This window comes from Ricinus communis, chromosome 3 (genome assembly GCF_019578655.1).
Source record: "Ricinus communis isolate WT05 ecotype wild-type chromosome 3, ASM1957865v1, whole genome shotgun sequence".
Lineage (NCBI taxonomy): Eukaryota > Viridiplantae > Streptophyta > Magnoliopsida > Malpighiales > Euphorbiaceae > Ricinus > Ricinus communis.
In genome coordinates this window covers 9,931,498-9,952,638 of record NC_063258.1, presented here as the reverse complement: position 1 = coordinate 9,952,638, position 21,141 = coordinate 9,931,498, and the positions used below count along the sequence as shown (strand labels likewise).

Sequence of the window (21,141 nt, the reverse complement as noted above, 5' to 3'; positions counted from 1 at the left end):
AAATTCAATTAACTTAGGTCCCCTACGGTTTGCTTTTTCTTCGAGAGTCTTCCTAAATCCTTTCAGATAATTTAACATTTAATTACTTGTTTGTCCATAATTAATCATAGAACAACACTTCATTGATTTCTTTAGGTTAGATAACATAAGACGCTACAGTAGGTCTAGGTTCACCCTTTCCCGAGAATACGACCTTGATACTCCCCATTTGTGCTAGCTCAAAAAATCACATTTGCCTATATAACTGTCTCAACACGGCTGTGGTCAAGCCCGTGCTGATTAGCACGGGCGGAGACCAGGCCGTGCTGGACCCCAAGTCCGGCAACTTAGGGCTTCTTCCTAGTCGTGCCCTCGCTGGTGCTGAGCCACCACGGGGCGAGATGGAGGCCGTGGTGGCCTAAAAAACTGTGCCAAAATGGCACTATTGAGGGTCAAGTGTTGATGGTTAAGCACAGCCAGAGTCTAGGCCGTGCTCAACCTTGGAATGCTAGCCCTTGCTCGATTTTGATGGATTCTGGTCCATATTTGCACGTATTTCCCTCGACTACTGATAATGTCCATCGATAGTCACTTGAAACCTGAAAGGAACCAAAGCAGAGGTGATTCTGGCATAAAACAAGATAACTATGCACAAAAATGTAAGTAATTGGGTATACAAACATGTATAAAATGATGCACATCAGTCCTAAAACAGCTCTAACTATAAAATCACTAGCATTGCATATAAGCTCAAATGGCAGCTCCTAATTAGGTGAGACCATAATAGGGGCTGTTGTTAGTTTCTCCTTCAACAATTGAAAAGCATGCAAACAATCATCAGAAAATACGAAAGGTGCATCCTTTACAAGCAATTGAGTTAAAGGTCTAGCAATCTTAGAGAAGTCCTTAATAAACCTCCTATAGAAACTTGCATGACCTAAAAAACTCATAACAGCCTTAACTGAACTAGGTGGGGGTAATTTAGCAATAGTATCCACCTTGGTCCTATTGACCTCCATCCCCTCATGCGAGATTTTGTGTCCCAGCACTATTACCTTCCCTAACCATAAAATGACACTTTTCCCAATTAAGGACTAGGTTAGCATCCACACAACGCTCAAGCATGAGTTATAGATTATGTAAACAATGAGTAAAAAAGTTACCAAATACAAAAAAGTAATCCATAAAGACCTCCATGGACTCCTCAACCATATCGTGGAAGATCGCAATTATAGACCTTTGAAAAGTCACAGGTGCATTGCACAATCTGAATGGCATCCTCCTATAAGCAAACGTACCATACAGGCACGTAAAGGTTGTCTTCTCCTAGTCTTCAAGTGCAATGGGAATCTGGAAGTAACCTGAAAGGTCATCTAGAAAATAATAAAACATATGCCCAAACAACCTTTCCAACATTTGGTCAATAAAAGAAAGGGAAAAATGGTCCTTTCAAGTGGCATCATTTAGCCTCATGTAATCTATACACACTTGAAAGCCCGTTACTGTTCTAGTCGGTATAAGCTCGTCCTTCACATTTTTAACCACAGTTATACCTTCCTTTTTAGGAACTACCTACACAGGACTAACCCAGGAACTATAAGATATAGGGTAAATCAAACTTGCATCAAGAAGTAAAATTGCCTCCTTTTAACCACTTCCTTCATGTTCGGGTTCAGCCTGCACTGTGGTTGCACCACTGGCCTGTGGCTATCCTCTATAAGGATCTTGTGCGATCAGTAGCTAGGACTAGTCCCAGGAATGTCAGCAATTCTCCAAGCAAACACCTTCCAATACTTACTAAGAGAGGCCAAAGTCATCTTCCTCTCTTCGGGTGTCAAGTCTGCTGCTATGATGAAAGGCAACAAATTTTCCTCATCTAGATATGCATAATTGAGGTGCTTTGGGAGCTCTTTCAACTCAAGGAATGGTGGCTCCTTAAGTGACAGCCTCAATTTCTGCACACCTACCTTGTCAATCTCAACAAACTCATTAGTATTCATGCTTGGTTCATTAGCTAACAAAAAAGCAAGCTGCTCCAACAACCCTCATTGGATAGCTCATGCTCATCCTCTACCTATAAGGCAACTTGTAAGGGATCATTAAGCAATATTTCCTAAAATTGTGCATCAATAACATCATCAAGTAAATCAAACATAGTATCATCATGATCTAAGGACTGTCGCATAGAATTATTCAAATCAAAAGTGACAATTTCATCCCCTAACCTAAGTTCAAGCTTCCTATTATAAACATCTAAAATAGCCCTAGACGTTGCAACAAAAGGTTGACCTAGAATTAAAGGTACATTACTCTCACCATCCATGTCCATGATCACAAAGTCAACGGGAAATATAAATTTGTCAACCTTAACAAGTACATCCTCCACAATACCCCTAGGATATTTAACAGCCCTATCAACGAACTGTATGCTCATCCTAGTGGGTTTCGTCTCACCTAGCCCCAACTTGGTAAACAAACTGTATGGCACTAAATTAATCCTAGCTCCTAAGTCAACTAAGGCATTGCTAATTGTCAAATCACCAATCACACAAGGGACAGTAAAACTCCTTGGATCACACTTCTTCTCTGGCAATTTGTCCCAAAGTATAGTCGAACACTCGTCATTTAGGGTCACGGTCGCCAAGTCCTCTAACTTCTTATTGTTGCTAAGGATTTCCTTTAAGAACTTCGCATACCTGGACATTTGCGAAATAGCTTCAATAAAAGGTAAGTTAATTCGCAGTTGTTTAAACAAGTCAAGACACTTACCGAAGTGTTGATCGACTTTCTCCTGCTTCAACCTGACAGGATATGGGATCTAGGACTGGTATTCCCTCAAAGGACTCTTCTTCCTGCCCTCTATCTTCTCTGGCTCCATCACCTTGCTATCTCCATCTTTCCTACCTGAATCTTCTTGCACAATATCATCATTATTAGAACTGGGAATAGAACTAGATAGTTACTTACCTGATTGTAAAGTGATAGCCTTTACGTGCTCAGTCATATTCCCTGGCTGCCTCTCAGTCATCATCTTAGAAATCTGGCCTATTTGATTTTCCAAGTTCTGAATGGAGGCCTATTGATTTCTAAGAGTTGCGTCCGTCTGCTGGAATCTGGTCTCTGAAGCAGACACAAAGTTCATCATCAGCTCTTCTAAGTTAGGCTTTTTCTCTTGAGTCTGAGGAGACTGAGGCGGGAGAACAGATTGTTACGGCTGCTAATGTAGTTGCTGAAACCCTGGTGGCCCCTGGTTGTTGTTGTTCCTCAATCCGAATGATTTCTCCATTCCGGATTATAGGTGTTTCTGTACAGGTTGTTCTGCTGCATAGGCTGACTTCCCATATAGTCCACCTGTTCATGGTTAGATGAAGAAGAGGGAGTAAACATACCTCCTGATATACAGTTACTACTGTAATGCAGGCCACCATAAAACTCACAGTTTGCTTGAGCTGCTTGGATAGGCATTTAGAGTTGATCAAATTTCTAGATAATAACTCCAATTGAGCTGCCAAGGCTGCAGTGGCATCCAACTGGTTACACTCTTTTTTATTGTCCCATCCTGCTCCTAGTAGTGTGCCACTGTTAATTATTTTGTGCCACCTCCTCAATCAAGCTTTGGGCTTGTTTCGGTGTCTTGCTGCTCAAAGAACCACCTGCAGCTGCATCTACCATATGTCCTTGGTGAAGACATCAACATTGAACACGGGTTTGGCACAAGTTAGCCACGTTCATATCAATTTAGGCGTGCCTTGATTCTCACCGTTTCCTCTTTCCTCCAAAAGATTCATCCACAATCATTTGAAGAATGATATCAATACATGATCAACTAATTTTCTTTCTTTGCTTTCATTGAAGCATTAAATAGGTGCCTATGATTGTTGCTTCCATGGGTTTTCATTCAACACTCATGTTTATACTTCAGAATAAAACTAAACCATCATACTAGACAAATATTAGAAAGAAAGACATAAAATAAACAAAAAAATGAGAATATCGGTAGGATTTTAGATTCGATAAGGAAAGCAATCACAACTTATTTGTTCTTTTCCATATGGCTAATTGTAAGGGATCAAATGGAATTGATTTAAACACAAGGGTAAACAAAGAACACAAGAGAAAGGATGGACGTGAGAATAAGTCTATGCTCGCTAGAGCGGGTGTTGATTAAGTCCAAAAAGTTCTTCAAAGAACCCATAACTTGATTTCTCGCAAGGTAGAAAACTGAAATAATATGGTCATTAGCCTCAAGTATTCAGTTGCATGTAGTTCTTATAGTGTGAAAGCCCTCATTCTATAAGAAGAAGAAACTAGATACTAAATATGAATAAATAAATACATAAAGATAGATAAACTAAATGCTAAATATGAATATATAAATACAGAAAGATAGATAAACTAAAGTCAAATCAGGAACGAGAGAGGAGTTGATTAGGCAACAACTCTCATAGTCCTAAATTTTATAAGCCAACTTAATAAAAATAAGGGTAAATTTGCGTGGGCCTACCTAAAAACACTACGATACAAATTACTTTGTTATATGCATTTTAGACATGAGAGCGCTCGAATTTTAGATAGTATTATGCTTAGATTAATTAGAAATAACATGATTTCTTCCTTACAGGCGTGGATTTATGTCTCATCTTACTTGATCATCAAGGTAATCCCCAATACCACCGTCAAGCTTGTTAATTGCGCTCCCATGTTTCCTTATGCCAATCCTTGTGTCATTAAGAGTCCTCGTTCTTAGAGGAGCAAGGAAAATGATGGAGATCCCAATGGTGCAAATCATGAATAAGAATATTTGTGATGAGAACCCATGGTAATGATGCAAATCCTACTTGCTCAAGAAATCCTACATCAACAAGGAGTCCTAAGTCCACTAGTAATCCTAATCCAGCAAGGAGTTCTGATGGTATTAGGAGTTCAAGTTACAAAAAGAATCCTATTTCCACTAGGAATCCTAGTCCGATTCGAAGTCCAAGTGAGATTGGGCTTAATCAAGATAATGGGCCACAAGATACTCTTGTCAACTCAATCTAACATATGGAGGCATGATCAAGACAAGATAATCCCAAGATAATCAAGTCAAGCTATTTGGAGTCCAATACTCAAGAATGAACCGCATATCACATATTACTTAAGCTCAATTGTCATGTTTATTATATAGACTAGGGTTGGATGAATTTTAGAAGTATTTGTTCGTCTAAAGAAGTCTTTTAATTATTAGGAGTCTTGTTTTAAGTTATCCTTTTAGTTTAGGAGCTCTATTCCTAGTCTTGTTGTTATTTGCTTCCTTATCATTATAGATAGGTTTCTTTAAGGCCTATATAAGCTAGTACAAATTTCTATGTAAAGGGAGTTGTTAAATATTGATTATTTTGGAGTTAATTCTCCTCTTTTGTTCTTAATGAACTTAGTGAATTTATCAAGTGAAGCCTTGGTGTTTTACAAACTTAGTTTAACTTAAACTTATGTTTATGTTAAACATCCTATAATTCTTTAAAATTAAGGTTCTTAAGTACAAGTTATTTAAGGGTCATGTTGGGAGTTAGAGCTTTTTTGCTTGATTAGGTGAATGATCCTTGGTGAAGACATCAACATTGAATACGGTTTGGCACAAGTTAGCCACATTCATATCAATCTATCAAAAACAACATGAGTTCTCGTCTTGCTGGATCATTAAGGTAATCCCTAATGCCACCTATCAAGCTTGTTAATTGCACTCCCATGATTCTTTACGTCAATTCTTATGTCATTAGGAGTCGTCATCCTTAGAGAAGTAAGGAATGATGGATATCCTAATAGTGCAAATCATGAATAAGAATATCTAGGTGTGCCTCGGTTCTCGTTGTTCCCTCTTTCCTCTAAATGATTCATCCGTGATCATTCAGAAAATGATATCAATACTCGATCAACTAATTTTCTTTCTTCGCTGATATGCATAGTTTTACACATATTTGCTGACATATTATTACGAATTTTCTTAGCATTTATTGTGTTTTCATTCTAAGATCACCTGTGTTTTGTGTCCTTTCATGTTTCAAGAGATTTTATAGGTCCATCATCAGTGCTTTAGCTATTTTAGATCAATTTCAGGCGAAAAACGGATTGAATAAGAAACTTTGGGACCTTGGTTTTTTGGAAAGTCAACACGACTCGTGTTGGATCCCGTTCAGAAATTCCAGACCGTGTAGCTTAAGCACTTTGAAGCAGCATGTTTTTTGAGGATACCACGCCCTAGAGCACGGCACAACACAAGTTATTTAAGGGTCTTGTTGGGAGTTAGAGTTTTTTTTCCTTTATTAGGTGAATGATCCTTGGTGAAGTCATCAACATTGAATACGGTTTGGCACAAGTTAGCCACGTTCATATCAATCTATCGAAAACAACATGAGTTCTCGTCTTGCTTGATCATTAAGGTAATCCCCAATGCCACCTATCAAGCATGTTAATTACACTCCCATGATTCCTTACGTCAATCCTTATATCATTAGGAGTCCTCATCCTTAGAGAAGTAAGGAATGATGGATATCCTAATAGTGCAAATCATGAATAAGAATATCTAGGTGTGCCTCGGTTCTCGTTGTTCCCTCTTTCCTCTAAAAGATTCGTCCGTGATCATTCAGAAAATGATATGAATACTCGATCAACTAATTTTCTTTCTTTGTTGATATGAATAGTTTTACACATATTTGTTGACATATTATTGTGAATTTTCTTAGCATTTATTGTGTTTTCATTCTAAGATCACCTGTGTTTTGTGTCCTTTCGTGTTTCAAGAGATTTTATAGGTCCATCATCAGTGCTTTAGCAATTTTAGATAAATTTCGGGCGAAAAATGGATTGAATAAGAAACTTTGTGACCTTGGGTTGACTTTTGGAAAGTCAACACGACTCGTGTTGGATCCCGTGCAGAAATTCCAGACCGTGTAGCTTAAGCACTTTAAAGCAGCACATTTTTCGAGGATACCACGCCCTAGAGCCTGGCACATGTTGGTTAACATGGGCCAAAACACAGCCTGTGTTTGCTAACACGGGCAAGAACACAGCCATGCTCGATTCATTTCATTCTATCAATTGGAGTCCAACACGGCCCATGTTAGGGGACAGGGTTGGAACACGCCCGTAATTGCACAATGAATTAAAGGAACGAGCCAAAAAGAGACTTTTGGATCAGTGATTTTGATTTTTGATCTTTCGTTGTAATTTTGGTAGAGGTGTTATCAGGCATTTTAGGGGCTTCCAAGAAACTGATTCCACCTTGGAATGTCAGATTCATGATATGGATTTTGAATTGAAGATTGAGGAGGAGTTTGTAGCAAAGCTGTTCATCCAATTCTAGGAAAAGGGTGTATATGCTTCAATTTCTTTGTTCTTTCATTGTAATTGAGTTCCTATTTGCTTTAGACATGAACATGTGTAGCTAGATTGGTTGAACCCATTAGGGTTCCTTGCTATGTTGGCTTTGTATTGAATTATTGAGATTGTTTGATTTTCCTTTCTTGTATTCTTTTTGCAATTAGTAATATAAATCTAGTTTTCGTTACATTGATTGTACTGATTACTATTTATAGAATTCTTTTAGCAATTGAGAAATTGTAATTTAGTTTGGAAATTTAATTACAAAAACAGGTTAATTTTCACTTAGAGGTAAGGTTAATTGATTTTCTGTATTAAGAATTAACCAAGCTTAATGGAGGTGGATTAAAACTTAAGGCTTACTTAATAATCAATCGTTAGGAAGAGATTCTAACTTTAGATTCTAAGGTTTAGGAATTCTGTTGTCTCGAGAGGGAAACCAAATTCAGTTTAGAATTCGTCCACGGGTAGCATAATCAGACTCAATAATCTATTATCTTTTATTTGATAGCCAACTAGTCTAGGTCCTCTTTGGGTTTGCTTTCTTGTCTTGATTATTCTATTTGCTCATTCATTCTCGCATTACACTTAGAATTTAGTTTTTAGTAAATCTAGAAACTTCTATTATTAATTTTAGGCTAGAAAACAAGGAACGAAGTAGTAACTGTAGGATTTCACTTTCTTGAGGGATACAAATATTTTCAATACTTGTCATTACGCTAGGCTGCATCGATAGGTTCATTGTCTTAGTTTTAGTTGCATAAGCATATGCGCATCAAGTTTTTGGTGCTGTTGTCGGGGAATCTTTGTTTGAAAACTAAAGTGAAATTTGCTATTTGTTACTTTAGCCATATTTCTTTTATGCTTTTGTCATTTACTTCTTATTCATTTATTTATTCATTTATTTATTTGGTTTGTTGCTGCCTTGTTCATTTTAGATAGTTTATGACTAGGAGTTCTAATCCTGCACCAGTAGATCCTATGCCCGAGCCAGAGCAATCCTTAAGCAGCTAAGGATGTAATTAGACGTGGAGGAGGAGGAGTGATTGAGATTCACAATACACCAAAAGAGACATGCGATTTTGTAGAATACACACACAGATCAGATATTTAACAATTTCGAAATTAAGCCAAATTTCATTCAGATGGTGCAGCAGAGTGTATAGTTTGGGGGCTTGCCCAGTGAAGATCCTAATGCCCACATCGTGAATTTTTTGGAGATTTGTGATACCTTCAAGATAAATGAGGCTACCGATGATGCCATTCAGCTTAGGTTGCTCCCATTTTCCTTGAGGGGTAGAGCAAAAAGATGGCTACAGCCCCTACTAGCTAACACTATCACCACTTGGAGTTCTTTAATTGAGAAATTTCTTTATAAGCACTTTACTCCTGCTAAGACTGCAAAGATGTGTAATGATATTTCTTCTTTTGTGCAGTTTGATGATGAGAGCATGTATGATGTGTGGGAGAGGTACAAGGACCTATTGAGATGTTGCCCACACCATGGTTTTCCATTATGGATGCAAGTGTAGACTTTTTACAGTGGCATGAACTCAGCCACAAGGCAGATGGTAGATGCAGCTGTAGGTGGGGCCATCAACAGTAAGACGCCGGAATAGGCCAGGGCAGCAAGGAGTGGTGAACCAGGTAGATTCTACATCAACCTTGGCAGCTCAAGTGGAGCTTTTAGCCAAGAAGATCGACTAGCTCCAGATGCCAGTCCAAGCAACACAACTTGACTGCGAGTTTTATAGTGGTCCGCACTACAATGCAAACTGTAATGCGAGAGGTATGTTTGCTTCTTCTTTATCTTCTTCTTCTACTGACCATGAATAGCTTGATTATGTAGGAAATGCACCCAGGCAGCAGAATAACCCGTACAGCAATACATACAACCTAAGGTAGAGAAACCATCCCAACTTCGGGTGGTAAAATAACAATATCTAGGGTCCACTACGATTTCAACGGTTGCACTAGCAGCAACCCCAACAACAAACTATTCTCCCTCAACTATCTCAGAACCAGGAGAAGAAGCCCAATTTAGAGGAGTTGATGATGAAGTTTGTGTCCACTTTAGAGAACATGTTTCAGTAGAAGGACATAACTCTTAGAAATCAACAGGCCACCATACAGAATTTGGAGAATCAGATAGGCCGGATTTCTAAGATGTTGGCTGAGAGACAGCTAGGGACGTTGCCCAGCACTACAAAGTCAAACCCGAGGGAGCATGTCAAGGCTGTCACCTTGAGATAAGGTAAGCAGTTAGCTAGCTCTTTATCTATGGCTGATAATGATGTTGTTGTGCAGGATGAGCCAGCCAAGAAGAAGCTAGAGCCTAAGGTGACAGAGCCTGTATGAGCCGAGGACAAGAAGAAGAGTCCTGTGAGAGAATACCAGCCGCCAATTCCATATCCTACCAGGTTAAAGCAAGATAAGGTTGATCAACATTTTGGTAAGTTTTTGGATTTATTTAAGCAGTTCAGGATTAACCTACCTTTTGTTGAGGCTATATCATAGATGCTCGGGTATGCGAGATTCCTGAAAGAGATTCTAAGTAACAAAAGGAAGCTGGAGGACTTAGGACTAGTGACACTAAATGAGGAGTGCTAAGCCATTCTTCAAAACAAGCTGCCAGTAAAGAGGCGTGATACGGGGAGTTTTACTGTTCCCTGTATTATTGGTGATTTGTATATTAGTGATGCTTTAGCTGATTTAGGAGCAAGCATCAATTTAATGCCTAGCAGTTTGTTTGAAAAATTAGATTTGAGTGAGCCAAAACCTACTAGGATGAGCGTATAGTTAGCGGATAGGACTATGAAATTTCCTAAGGGAATAGTTGAGGATGTACTTGTTAAGGTAGACAAGTTTATATTTCCTATTGATTTTGTTGTTATGGATATGGAGGGTGAGAGTAGTGTCCCTTTAATCCTAGGTAGACCTTTCCTTACAACATCTAGGGCTGTTATAGATGTGTGTGATGGGAAGTTACAGCTTAGAGTAGGTGATATGACTATTACCTTTGACCTTAGCACTTCTATGAGACATTCACTTGACCATAATGATACTGTATACTCTGTGGATGTTTTGGATGATATTGTGGGGTCTCAATTGTAGGAGATATTACTTGATGATCCTTTGCAGGTAGCATTACAGGCTGAGGATGAGGAGTTGTCCAATGAGGATGTGTTGGAACAACTTGCTTGTTTGCTGGCTAGTGAGCCTAGCAGGTCTGCTGAACATTTTGTTGATAGGGTGCAGAAATTAAGACCTTCACTTAAGGAGCCACCAGCCCTAAAGTTGAAGGAGTTGCCTAAGCACTTGACGTATGCCTATCTAGATGAAGCGGAGAAGCTGCCGGTGATCATTACAGCTGATTTGACTCATGAGGAGAAGGAGATGACTTTAGCCTCTCTTAGGAAGTACCTTGAGGCCTTTGCATATAAGATTGCAAACATTCCTAGAATCAACCCCAGCTATTGTTCGTATAATATCCTGATGGAGGATAGTTATAGGCTAGTGATACAGCCACAACGACGATTGAACCCGAACATGATGGAAGTAGTCAAGGAGGTAATTAAGCTTTTGGATGTAGGTTTGATTTACCGTATTTTTGACAGCTCTTGGGTTAGTCCTGTGCAGGTTATGCCCAAGAAGGGAGGTATAACAGTGGTCAAGAATGAGAAGGATGAGCTGATACCGACTAAGACGGTAACTGGTTTATGAGTTTGCATTAATTACAGGAGGCTCAATGATGCAACTCGGAAGGACCATTTTCCCCTTCCTTTTATTGATCAGATGTTAGAGCGTTTATCAGGGCATATGTTTTATTGCTTTCTTGATGGTCTTTCAAGTTATTTTAAGATTCCCAATGCACCTGAGGACCAAGAGAAAACCACTTTCACTTGCCTCTATGGTACGTTCGCTTACAAAAGGATGCCATTCGGATTGTGCAATGTACCTGCTACTTTCCAGAGGTGTATGATGGCAATCTTTCATGAAATGATTGAAGAATCCATGGAGGTGTTCATGGATGATTTCTCGGTATTTGGTTACTCTTTCTCCCATTGTTTGCTTAATTTAGAGCGTATACTTGCACGCTCTTTAGAAGCTAACCTTGTGTTGAATAGGAAAAAGTGCCCTTTTATGCTGAGAGAGGGTATTGTGCTAGGGCATAAGATTTCACTTGCCGGGATGGAGGTAGATAGAGCTAAGGTAGAGACCATCGCTAAGTTGCCATCCCCTAGCTCGGTTAAGCCTGTTAGGAGTTTCCTTGGTCATGCAAGTTTTTATAGAAGGTTCATTAAGGACTTTCCTAAGCTTGCTAGATCTTTGACTCAATTACTTGTAAAAAATATTGCATTTATATTTTTTGATGACTGTTTGCTGGCCTTTGAGTTACTTAAAGAGAAACTAACTACAGCTCCTATTATGGTTTCACCTAAATGGGGCTGCCTTTTGAGCTAATGTGTGATGCTAGTGATTTTGCAGTTGGAGCTGTTTTAGGATAGAGGATTGATAATAAGTTCCAACCTATTTATTATGATAGCAAGACATTGACAGATGCCTATGAGCACTATACCACTACCGAGAAGGAGTTGTTTGCTGTGGTATACGTGTTCGACAAATTTCGCTCATACTTGGTGCTATCTAAGACCGTGGTCTACACGGATCATTCGGCGTTGAGGTACTTGTTTAGAAAGCATGATGCTAAGCCGAGACTAATTCATTGGATTTTACTTTTGCAGGAATTTCACATTGAGATCATTTAGGGATAAGAAGGATGCAGAGAACTTGGCCGCAGATCATCTTTCGAGATTGAAGAACCCGAGCCTAGATGCACTTAATGAAAGGGCTATACACGACAGTTTTTCGGATGAGTACTTGTGCTCTATTCAGGTATCTTCGGATGTCCCTTGGTTTTCCAAATTTTTAAATTCCTTGGTTGCAAAGGTCTTACCAAAGGGTATGACATTTCAGCAAAAGAAGAAATTCTTTGCTGATTTAAAGTACTACATTTGGGAAGACCCTTTTCTGTTTCGAGTTTGTGCAGACCAGGTGATTCGATGATGCGTGTATAGGGAGGACATCCTCCAGTTGTTGAGGCATTACCATGATGGACCAACGGGAGGTCATCAAGCAGCTAACCACACTGCTAGGAAGATTTTGGAGGCTGGATTCTATTGGCCTACCATTTTTTGGGATGCTAGAGCATTCGTGCAGGTTTATGATGCATGCCAGAGATCAGGTGACATCTTTGCTTATGATGAGATGCCCGAAACAAGCATTCAAATGGTTATGATTTTTTATGTTTGGGGCATCGACTTCATGGGGTCCTTTCCTTCTTCTGTTGAGTATTTCTCTAAGTGACCAGAAGCGCAAGCATTCCAGACTGGTGATGCTAGAGTCCTTACTAAGTTCCTTAAGCGATTGTCTCCTAGGTTTGGCATACCTAGGGCACTGATTAGTGATAGAAGGACTTATTTTTGTAATGCTCAACTGGAGAGTGTACTTCAGCAATATGGAGTGACCCACAAGTTTTCTACGCCTTATCACCCACAGACTAGTGGGCAAGTAGAGGTTACCAATAGGAGTTTGAAACGCATTTTAGAGAAAACCATGCGGTTGAGTAGGAAGGATTGGGCAAATAAGTTAGATGATGCACTTTGGGTGTTCAGGATAGCCTATCATACTTCTACAGGTTTTACACCTTATAGGATTGTGTATGGGAAATCCTACCATTTACCTGTTGAGTTAAAGCACAGAGCCCTTTGGGCCTTAAGAACTTGTAATTTTGATGTTGATTCTAAGGTAGATGTGGCAGAAATTAATGAGTTGGATGAGTGGCGCCAGCAAGCATATGGCAACTCATTCATCTATAAGGAGCGGACTAAAAAGTGGCACGATAAGCGACTAAGGGGCTCTAAGGAGTTTCAAGTTGGGGACCGAGTTTTGCTCTACAATTCACATCTTCGTTTGTTCCCAGCGAAGCTCAGGAGTCGCTGGTTAAGACCATTCGTGATCCAGCAGGTGTTCCCATATGGCACAATTAAGTGGCATCATCCCGATAAGAGGAGTTTCAAGGTGAATGGCCATCGTTTGAAACATTATTATAGAGACTCACTTGAGATAGAGGAGGTGCGGGTCAACATGGTGTTGTTCCAGCGAGATTGACTTTCTGCATGAGTCCAGCTACACGACTTGGTCAAAAGAAGCGCTTTCGGGAGGCATTCTCGAGCGTATCCCTTACATTTCTATGTTTCTTTTTGAGAACTTAATTTATCCTTTATACTTAGCTCGTTTTTACATTTTAGTTGGTTTGGAACTTAACTCCTTTCATTTTTATGTTGTGCAAGTTATTGAGTTATACAGGTGTTAGTGCAAAAAATGGAGTAAAAGCACATTTCTAGGCTTCAACACGGTTGCAGACACGACCCATGCCCAACTTCTTAAGGCGTGTTGGATGTGAAAAACGAAGTTACACGGTTCCCGAGAGTCACACGGCCCGTGTCCTATTGCCTAGGGTGTGTTAAGTATAAAAGTTGGAGAACTTACACGATTCTCGAGAGTCACACGGTTTATAACACAGCCCGTGTACATCAACACGGATCATGTTACAACCGTGTTGATTTTAAGGCAGTTGAGAATACAGTCTGGTTGGTAGCACGGCTTGGACACGGTCTGTGTCATGCACACGGGCCATAACACGGGCATGTCAGATGCAGTGGCTATAAAAATGGGAGAAGAACACGGGCGTTTGGCATATCATGGCCGTTTTAGAGCAAAAATCCTTCTGACTCTTCTATTCTCTCGGTCTCTATAAATTTTCAATTTTTTTGCAATTTTCTCGCGTTTTGCCATCAACCAAGTAAGTTTTCTTTTTCATTTTCTAATTTTTTTCGTTATCAATTATTAGTTTTTATTTTTTATTTATTTTTTTATTTTTTTAGTTTTATTATTATTATTTTTTTCTTTCTTTCTTTTCTCTCCTTATTTATTTGGTATTATTCTGCTTAATGTTCTTTTAATTTTGTTTTTCTCTTTTCTACTTATTTAATATTGTTTTTATTTTAATTTATTTTTATTATTTTATTTCATTATTGTGTCTTATTTATTTCATTTTACTTTTAGTTTATTTTAAAATTTTAAGTTTTAATTTCTGTGTTGGTTGAGGTGTAGTTTAGTTATTTAATTCTTATTATGCAATTTTTCCTGTTCAGTCATTACGCTGTCAAAATTTCGACTAAATCTTTGCGCTGCTTGAATTATTTATTTGCTATGTATACATTATTTTTTGCTTCTCTTAATGACTAATACCTTTTTAGCTATAATGTCAAAACGCACTAGATAGCAGCCTCCACGACTAGCACAATACGAGAGACGTCGCACAAATGCAGACGCTTCTTCTTCACAACAGTAGGGTCCAGCACTACCCGCACTAGCACAACCACCACAGCCAGCCAAACCTCAGAGACCTCTAGCACTACCAGCCCCCGTGCAACACCGACTGCTTACATTTCAGTCCCTAGACTAGAGTAGTGCTTCCAAGCCCTTTTAATGGAAGCAAGTAACTGGATAGTGTATTGACTTAATTGCGTTAGAGAGGGTCGAACTATCCCTAGAGGTCAGGGAGCTCTTTGAGACCCTACCATATACTCGATTCTTCGACATCATCGAGCCCACCTACCGAGAGCTCACTATAGAGTTTTGCAACATCTTCTTTCTATAGCAGTATATCACTGATTGGCATAAGCTTGATGCCATTTCTTTTAAGCTAGGGGGCAGACAATTCTCAATGAGAGTACCTTAGTTTGGGATGCACCTGGGGCTATAGACTCAGTAGGAGATCACTAGAGAGGCCTACTAGGGGTGCTTATATACTCACCCCATCCCTTGTGAGAGGATATAGGACGAGATTATGACCAGACTAGAGCATTACTACCCGAGCTACTCGAAGGCATCTAGCCTTCTAAACCGGCTCCGATATCTACATACACTTCTACTCTACACCATTATAGGTAGAGGGGAAAGCTTTGGGGTAGTGACGCAGACTGATGGCTTCATCCTTTGGGCACCACACCAGCGGAGGAAGTTGGATATGGGCTACGTCCTAGCAAATCAGATTAGGACCTTTGTGAGGGAGTCCAAGAAGATTCATCTCTATTTTGGCCCCTACATCACATGCTTGGCTAGGAGGTTGGATATTATGGATGATTATTTGAGTGACCTGACTCGGATAAGGGATATATTAGGAGTCTGCCAGATGGTTAACATGCAGATGGGGACTCTTGATTAGGATCTCCATCATTCCATATTCCTCTAGGCATGAGGACTCTTGATGACACAAAGATTAGCGTAAGGAATCATGGGAATGTAATTAACAAGCTTGATCGGTGGCATTAGGGCGTGACTTGATGATCTAGTAGGACGAGACACAAATCCACGTGCGTAAAGAAGAAATAATGTTGTTTTCGATTAATCTAAGGGGGAATGCATATGTTTTGATATTTGGGACGCATATAATTATATAAATTTCGGGTGGGGTTTTATTATGTATGCCCATAGGAATTTTCCCTTGTTTTCCTTATTCTGGCTCAAAAAATTTAACACTACGAGAGTTGTGGACCAGTCAACTCCTCTTTGTCTAGTATGATGGTTTGGTTTTATTTAGAGAGCATAAACACCACTATTGAGAGAAAGCACGTGGAAGAGGCAATCAAGATTGTTATCAATAAATGAATCAAACCACTTGGAAACTTAAAGAACACAATGAAATAATATTAAAGAAGGACAAGTAACCTAATTTAAGAGCTAAAAGCTCTAATCCTAAATGTTAAAGAACCTCCAAGAACTCTAATCCTTATGAACCCATGAATTACTAACTTGAATACCAAAAGAGCAACTTGAAATCAAACCCTAGGATCGTCTAATCAGAGTGTAAGATAATCAAGAATTACAACCTAAGGAAAACTAAGTTCCTTAAACCCGAATTCCAAGTATGCCACAAGGATAGATCACCTCCTTGATAAAAATACAAAAATACAAGCAATTTTGGTTTGAAAGAAAGTAAAAATTTAATTAATCATAATCTGAAAAATGGATACGAATTTTATGTGTTTTAAAGACACATCCAAAGTTGTAAGAAGAATAGAATTAGTACGAACATGGCTAACTTATGCCAAACCCATATTCAATGTTGATGTCTTTACCAAGGATCGTTCATCTAATCAAGCAAAAAACTCTAACTCCCAACAAGACCCTTAAATAATTTGTACTTAAGAACCTTAATTATAAGGAATTAAAAGTTGTTTAACATAAATAAAAGTTTAGACTAAACTAAGTTTGTAAATATCAAGCCTTCACTTGATAAATTCACTAAGTTTATAAAGAACAAAAAAAAAGAGAATTAACTCTAATATAAACAATATTCCACCAAACTTTACATAGAAATTCGTACTAGCTTATATAGGCCTTAGAAAAACCTAATTCTATAATGATAAGGAAGCAAATAACAATAAAACTAGGTATTTGATGTGCATAATTTTACACATGTTTGCTTGCATATTATTAAGCATTTTCTTAGCATTTATTATGTTTTTATACCAAGATCACCCGTGTTGTCCATCATTAGTGTTCGAGCAATTTTAGATTAATTTTAGGCGAAAGCGGACATAATCAGAACCGTTTGACCTTGGGTTGACTTTTGGGAAGTGTACACGGCCCGTGCTGACTAGCATGGTTTGTGTTTGAGCCCGTATAGAAATTTCCAGGCCGTGTAGCTTAAGCACTTTAAAGCAAACATGGTTCCTAAGAGTAACACGCCCCAAAGCACGACCTGTGTTGGCTAACATGGGCCAGAACACGCCCTTGCTACATTTAAGAGCATGGCCCGTGTTTAAGCGCAGTATAAAATTGAATGAGCCAGTAAAGAGAAAAGGTTCTGCGATTTTTACTCTTCATCCTTATCTGTAATTTCTCTATACACGTTTCAAACATCCCGAGGTGGCTTCTAGAGACTTATTCCACCTTTTGATGTCGGATTCGTGACTCTAGGGATTCAATTAAAGATTGAAAAGGAGTTTTGGAGAAATTCAAGAGGCATTTTGGAGAACAATTACAGTGTAAATCAAGGCTTTAAGATGTTCATCCAATTCTAGGAAAAGGGTGTATATGTTTTGATTTCTTTATCCTTTCATTGTAATTGAATTTCTATTTATTTTAGACATGAACATGTGTAGCTAGATTGATTGAACCCATTGGGGTTCCTTACTCTGTTGGCTTTTACACTGAATTGTTAAGATTGTTTGAGTTTCTTTTCTTGTATTCTTTTTGCAATTAATAATAAAAATACAGTTTTCTTTACATCGAATGTGTTGATTATTGTTCATAGAATTCTTTTAGTAATTGAGAAAATTTAATTGAATTTGGAAATTTAATTGCAAGAATAAGTTAATTTTCATTGATAGACAAGGTCTATTAATTCGTTGGATTAAGAATTAACAAAGCTTAATAGAGGTGGATTAAAGCTTGAGGCTAATTTAGTAATTGATCGTTAGGAAGAGATTCTAACTTTAGGTTCTTAGGTTTAGGAATTCGGTTTTCTCGAGAGGGAAATCGAATTTAGTTCAGAATCTGTCCATGGGTTTCATAATCAAACTCAATAATCTGTTATTTTTTGCTTGATTGCCGACTAGTCTAGGTCCTTTTGGGTTTGCTTTCTTGTCTTGATTATTCCTTTTCTCATGCACTCTCGTATTACATTTAGAATTCAATTTTTAGTCATTAGTAAATTTAGAATCCTCCGTTGTTAATTTTAGGCTATATAACAAGGAACAAGTAGTAACTCTACAATTTCACTTTCCTAAGGGATACGATATTTTTAATACTTGCCATTATGCTAGGCTGCATCGATAGGTTCACTACCTTAGTTCTAGTTGCATAAGCTTCGTGTCAATTTTTTGTCATCGTTGCCAGGGACTTTGTTTGAAAACTATAGTGAAATTTGTTATTTGTTACTTTAGCCATTTTTCTTTTCTGTTTCTGTCATTGCTTTTTATTCATTTATTTATTTGTTTGGGTTGTTGCTGCCTTATTCCTTTCTGGTAGTTTATGACCAGGAGTTCCAATCCTACACCAATAGACCCTCTGCCCAAACTAGGGCGATCCCTCAGGCAGTTGAGGAAGCGTTTAGACGCGGAGGAGGAGGAGCAGATTGAGATTCCTGTCCATATAACAGTAGACATGGGAGACGACAACAACAACATTGCTGAAGCAAACAGGATGATGTATGAGTTTGCTAGACCTTCCTTGGAGGGGACCCACATTAGTATATTGCAGCCACCTGTTGCAGTGAATAATTTTGAGATGAAGCCAAATGTCATTTAGATGGTGCAACTGAGTGTACAGTTTGCGGGCTTGCCTAGTGAAGATCCTAATGCCCACATCACGAACTTCTTAGAGATTTATGATACATTCAAGATTAATAGAACTATTGATGATGCCATTTCGCTTAGGCTATTTCCATTTTCCTCGAGGGATAGAGCAAAAAGATGGTTATAGTCCCTACCTGCTAACACCATCACCACCTGAGGTTCTTTAGCAAAAAGATGGTTATAGTCCCTACCTGCTAACACCATCACCACCTGAGGTTCTTTGGCTGAGAAATTTCTTTATAAGTGTTTTCCTCATGCTAAGACTGTAAAGATGCGTAATGATATTTCTGCTTTTGTGTAGTTTGATGATGAGAGCATGTATAATGCGTGGAAGAGGTACAAGGACTTGTTGAGATGTTGACCACACCACAGTTTGCCAGTATGGATGCAGCTGTAAACTTTTTATAGTGGCTTGAACTCAGCCATGAGAAAAATGGTGGATGCAGCTGCAGGTGGGGCCATCAATAGTAAGACGCCAGAGCAAGCCCCGAACTTAATTAAGAAGATGACCATGAACACATATCAGTGGCAGTCTTCTAGGAGTAGGCCAGGACGACACGTAGTGGTGAACCAGGTAGATTCTACATCAACATTAGCAGCACAGGTGGAGCTTTTGGCTAAGAAGATTGACTAGCTCTAGATGCCAGTCCAAGCAGCGCAGCTTGGCTGCTAGTTTTATGGTGGCCCGCACTACAGTGCAAAATGTAATGCGGGAGGTATGTTTGCTTCTCCTTTATCTTCTTCTACTGACCATGAACAAGTTGATTTTATGGGAAATATCCCCAGGTAGCATAACAACCCCTATAACAACACATACAACCTAGGGTGGAGAAACCATCCTAACTTTGAGTAGCGAAATAACAATACCCAAGGTGCACCAGGATTTCAGAGGTTGCACCAGCAGTAGCCTCAACAGTAGACTGTTCTCTCTCAACTCCTTTAAAACTAGGAGAATAAGCCCAATTTAGAGGAGTTGATGATGAAGTTCATGTCCACTTCAGAGAACGGATTTTAGTAGACGGACACAACTCTTAAAAATCAGCAGACCTCCATACAAAATTTGGAGAATCAAATAGGCCAAATTTCTAAGATGCTAGCTGAGAGACAACTAGGGACGCTTGCTAGTACCATAGAATCAAACTCAAGGGAGCATGTCAAGGCTATCATCTTGAGATCAAGTAAGCAGTTATCTAGTTCTTTACCTATGGCTGATAATGATGTTATTGTGCAGGATGAGCCCGTAAGGAAGGAGCCAGAGCTTGAGGTGATAGAGCCTATGCAAACTAAGGACAAGAAGAAGAGTCCAGTCAGGGAATACCAACCTCCAATTTCCATATCCTGCCAGGTTGAAGTAGGAGAAGGTTGATCAGCTGTTTGGTAAGTTCTTGGATTTATTTAAGCAACTGAGGATTAACCTATATTTTTGTTGAGGATATACCGTAGATTCCTAGGTATGCAAGGTTCTTGAAGGAGATTCTAAGCAACAATAGGATGCTGGAGGACTTGGGACTTGTGATATTAAATGAGTGCTCAGCCATTCTTCAAAACAAGCTGCCAGTGAAAAGGCATGATTTAGGGAGTTTCACTATACCCTGTATTATTGGTGATTTGCCTATTAATGATGCTTTAGCTGATTTAGGTGCTAGCATCAATCTAATGCCTAACAGTTTGTTCGAGAAATTAACTTTGAGTGAAACTAAACCTACTAGGATAAGCATATAGTTAGCAGATAAAATTGTGTTAATCCTAGTTTAACTTTTGAAACTACCTCTAGGATGAACTTGTATAAGTGCAAATACAATGTTTATATTTCTTATTGACTTTGTTGTTATGGATATGGAGGATGAGAGTAGCTTGCCTTTAATTCTAAGTAGATCTTTCCTTACAACATCTAGGGCTATTATAGAGGTGTGTAATGGGAAGTTATAGCTTAGAGCAGGTGATGAGACCATTACCTTTGACCTTAGTACTTCTATGAGACATTCATTTGACCATGATGTTACTGTGTATTTTGTGGATGTCTTGGATGATATTCTGGAGTCTCAATTGCAGGAGATATTTTTTAATGATCCTTCACAAGTAGCATTACAGGCTGATGATGAGGAGGAGTTGTCCAACGAGGATATGTTGGAGCAACTTGCTTGTTTGCTGGTAGTGAGCCCAGCAGGTCTACTGACCATTTTGTTGATATTGATAGGTCAGGGGTGCAGAAATTGAGACCTTCACTTGAGGAGCCACCAACCCTGGAGTTGAAGGAGTTGCCTAAGCACTTGACTTATGCCAATCTGGATGAGGCGGACAAGCTGTCAGTGACCATTGCAACTGATTTGACTCCTAAGGGGAGGGAGAAGACTTTAGCTTGCCTCAGGAATTA

The 21,141-nt window shown here is 38.9% G+C and overlaps 1 protein-coding gene and 2 non-coding genes across 3 annotated transcripts; all 3 read right to left on the bottom strand.

Annotated features, from left to right (window-relative positions):
- Positions 1-2,092: 2,092 nt before the first annotated feature.
- Positions 2,093-2,683, bottom strand: LOC125369533. The gene has a single exon (XM_048372303.1). It carries the CDS (start codon positions 2,681-2,683, stop codon positions 2,093-2,095), a length of 591 nt encoding a protein of 196 aa, XP_048228260.1.
- Positions 2,684-8,741: 6,058 nt separating this feature from the next.
- LOC112535744 lies at positions 8,742-8,848 on the bottom strand. Its single transcript, XR_003079824.2, has one exon. It is a non-coding gene; the product is annotated as a small nucleolar RNA R71 (small nucleolar RNA).
- A 10,190-nt stretch (positions 8,849-19,038) lies between these two features.
- LOC125369651 lies at positions 19,039-19,142 on the bottom strand. The gene has a single exon (XR_007215328.1). It is a non-coding gene; the product is annotated as a small nucleolar RNA R71 (small nucleolar RNA).
- Positions 19,143-21,141: the final 1,999 nt, after the last annotated feature.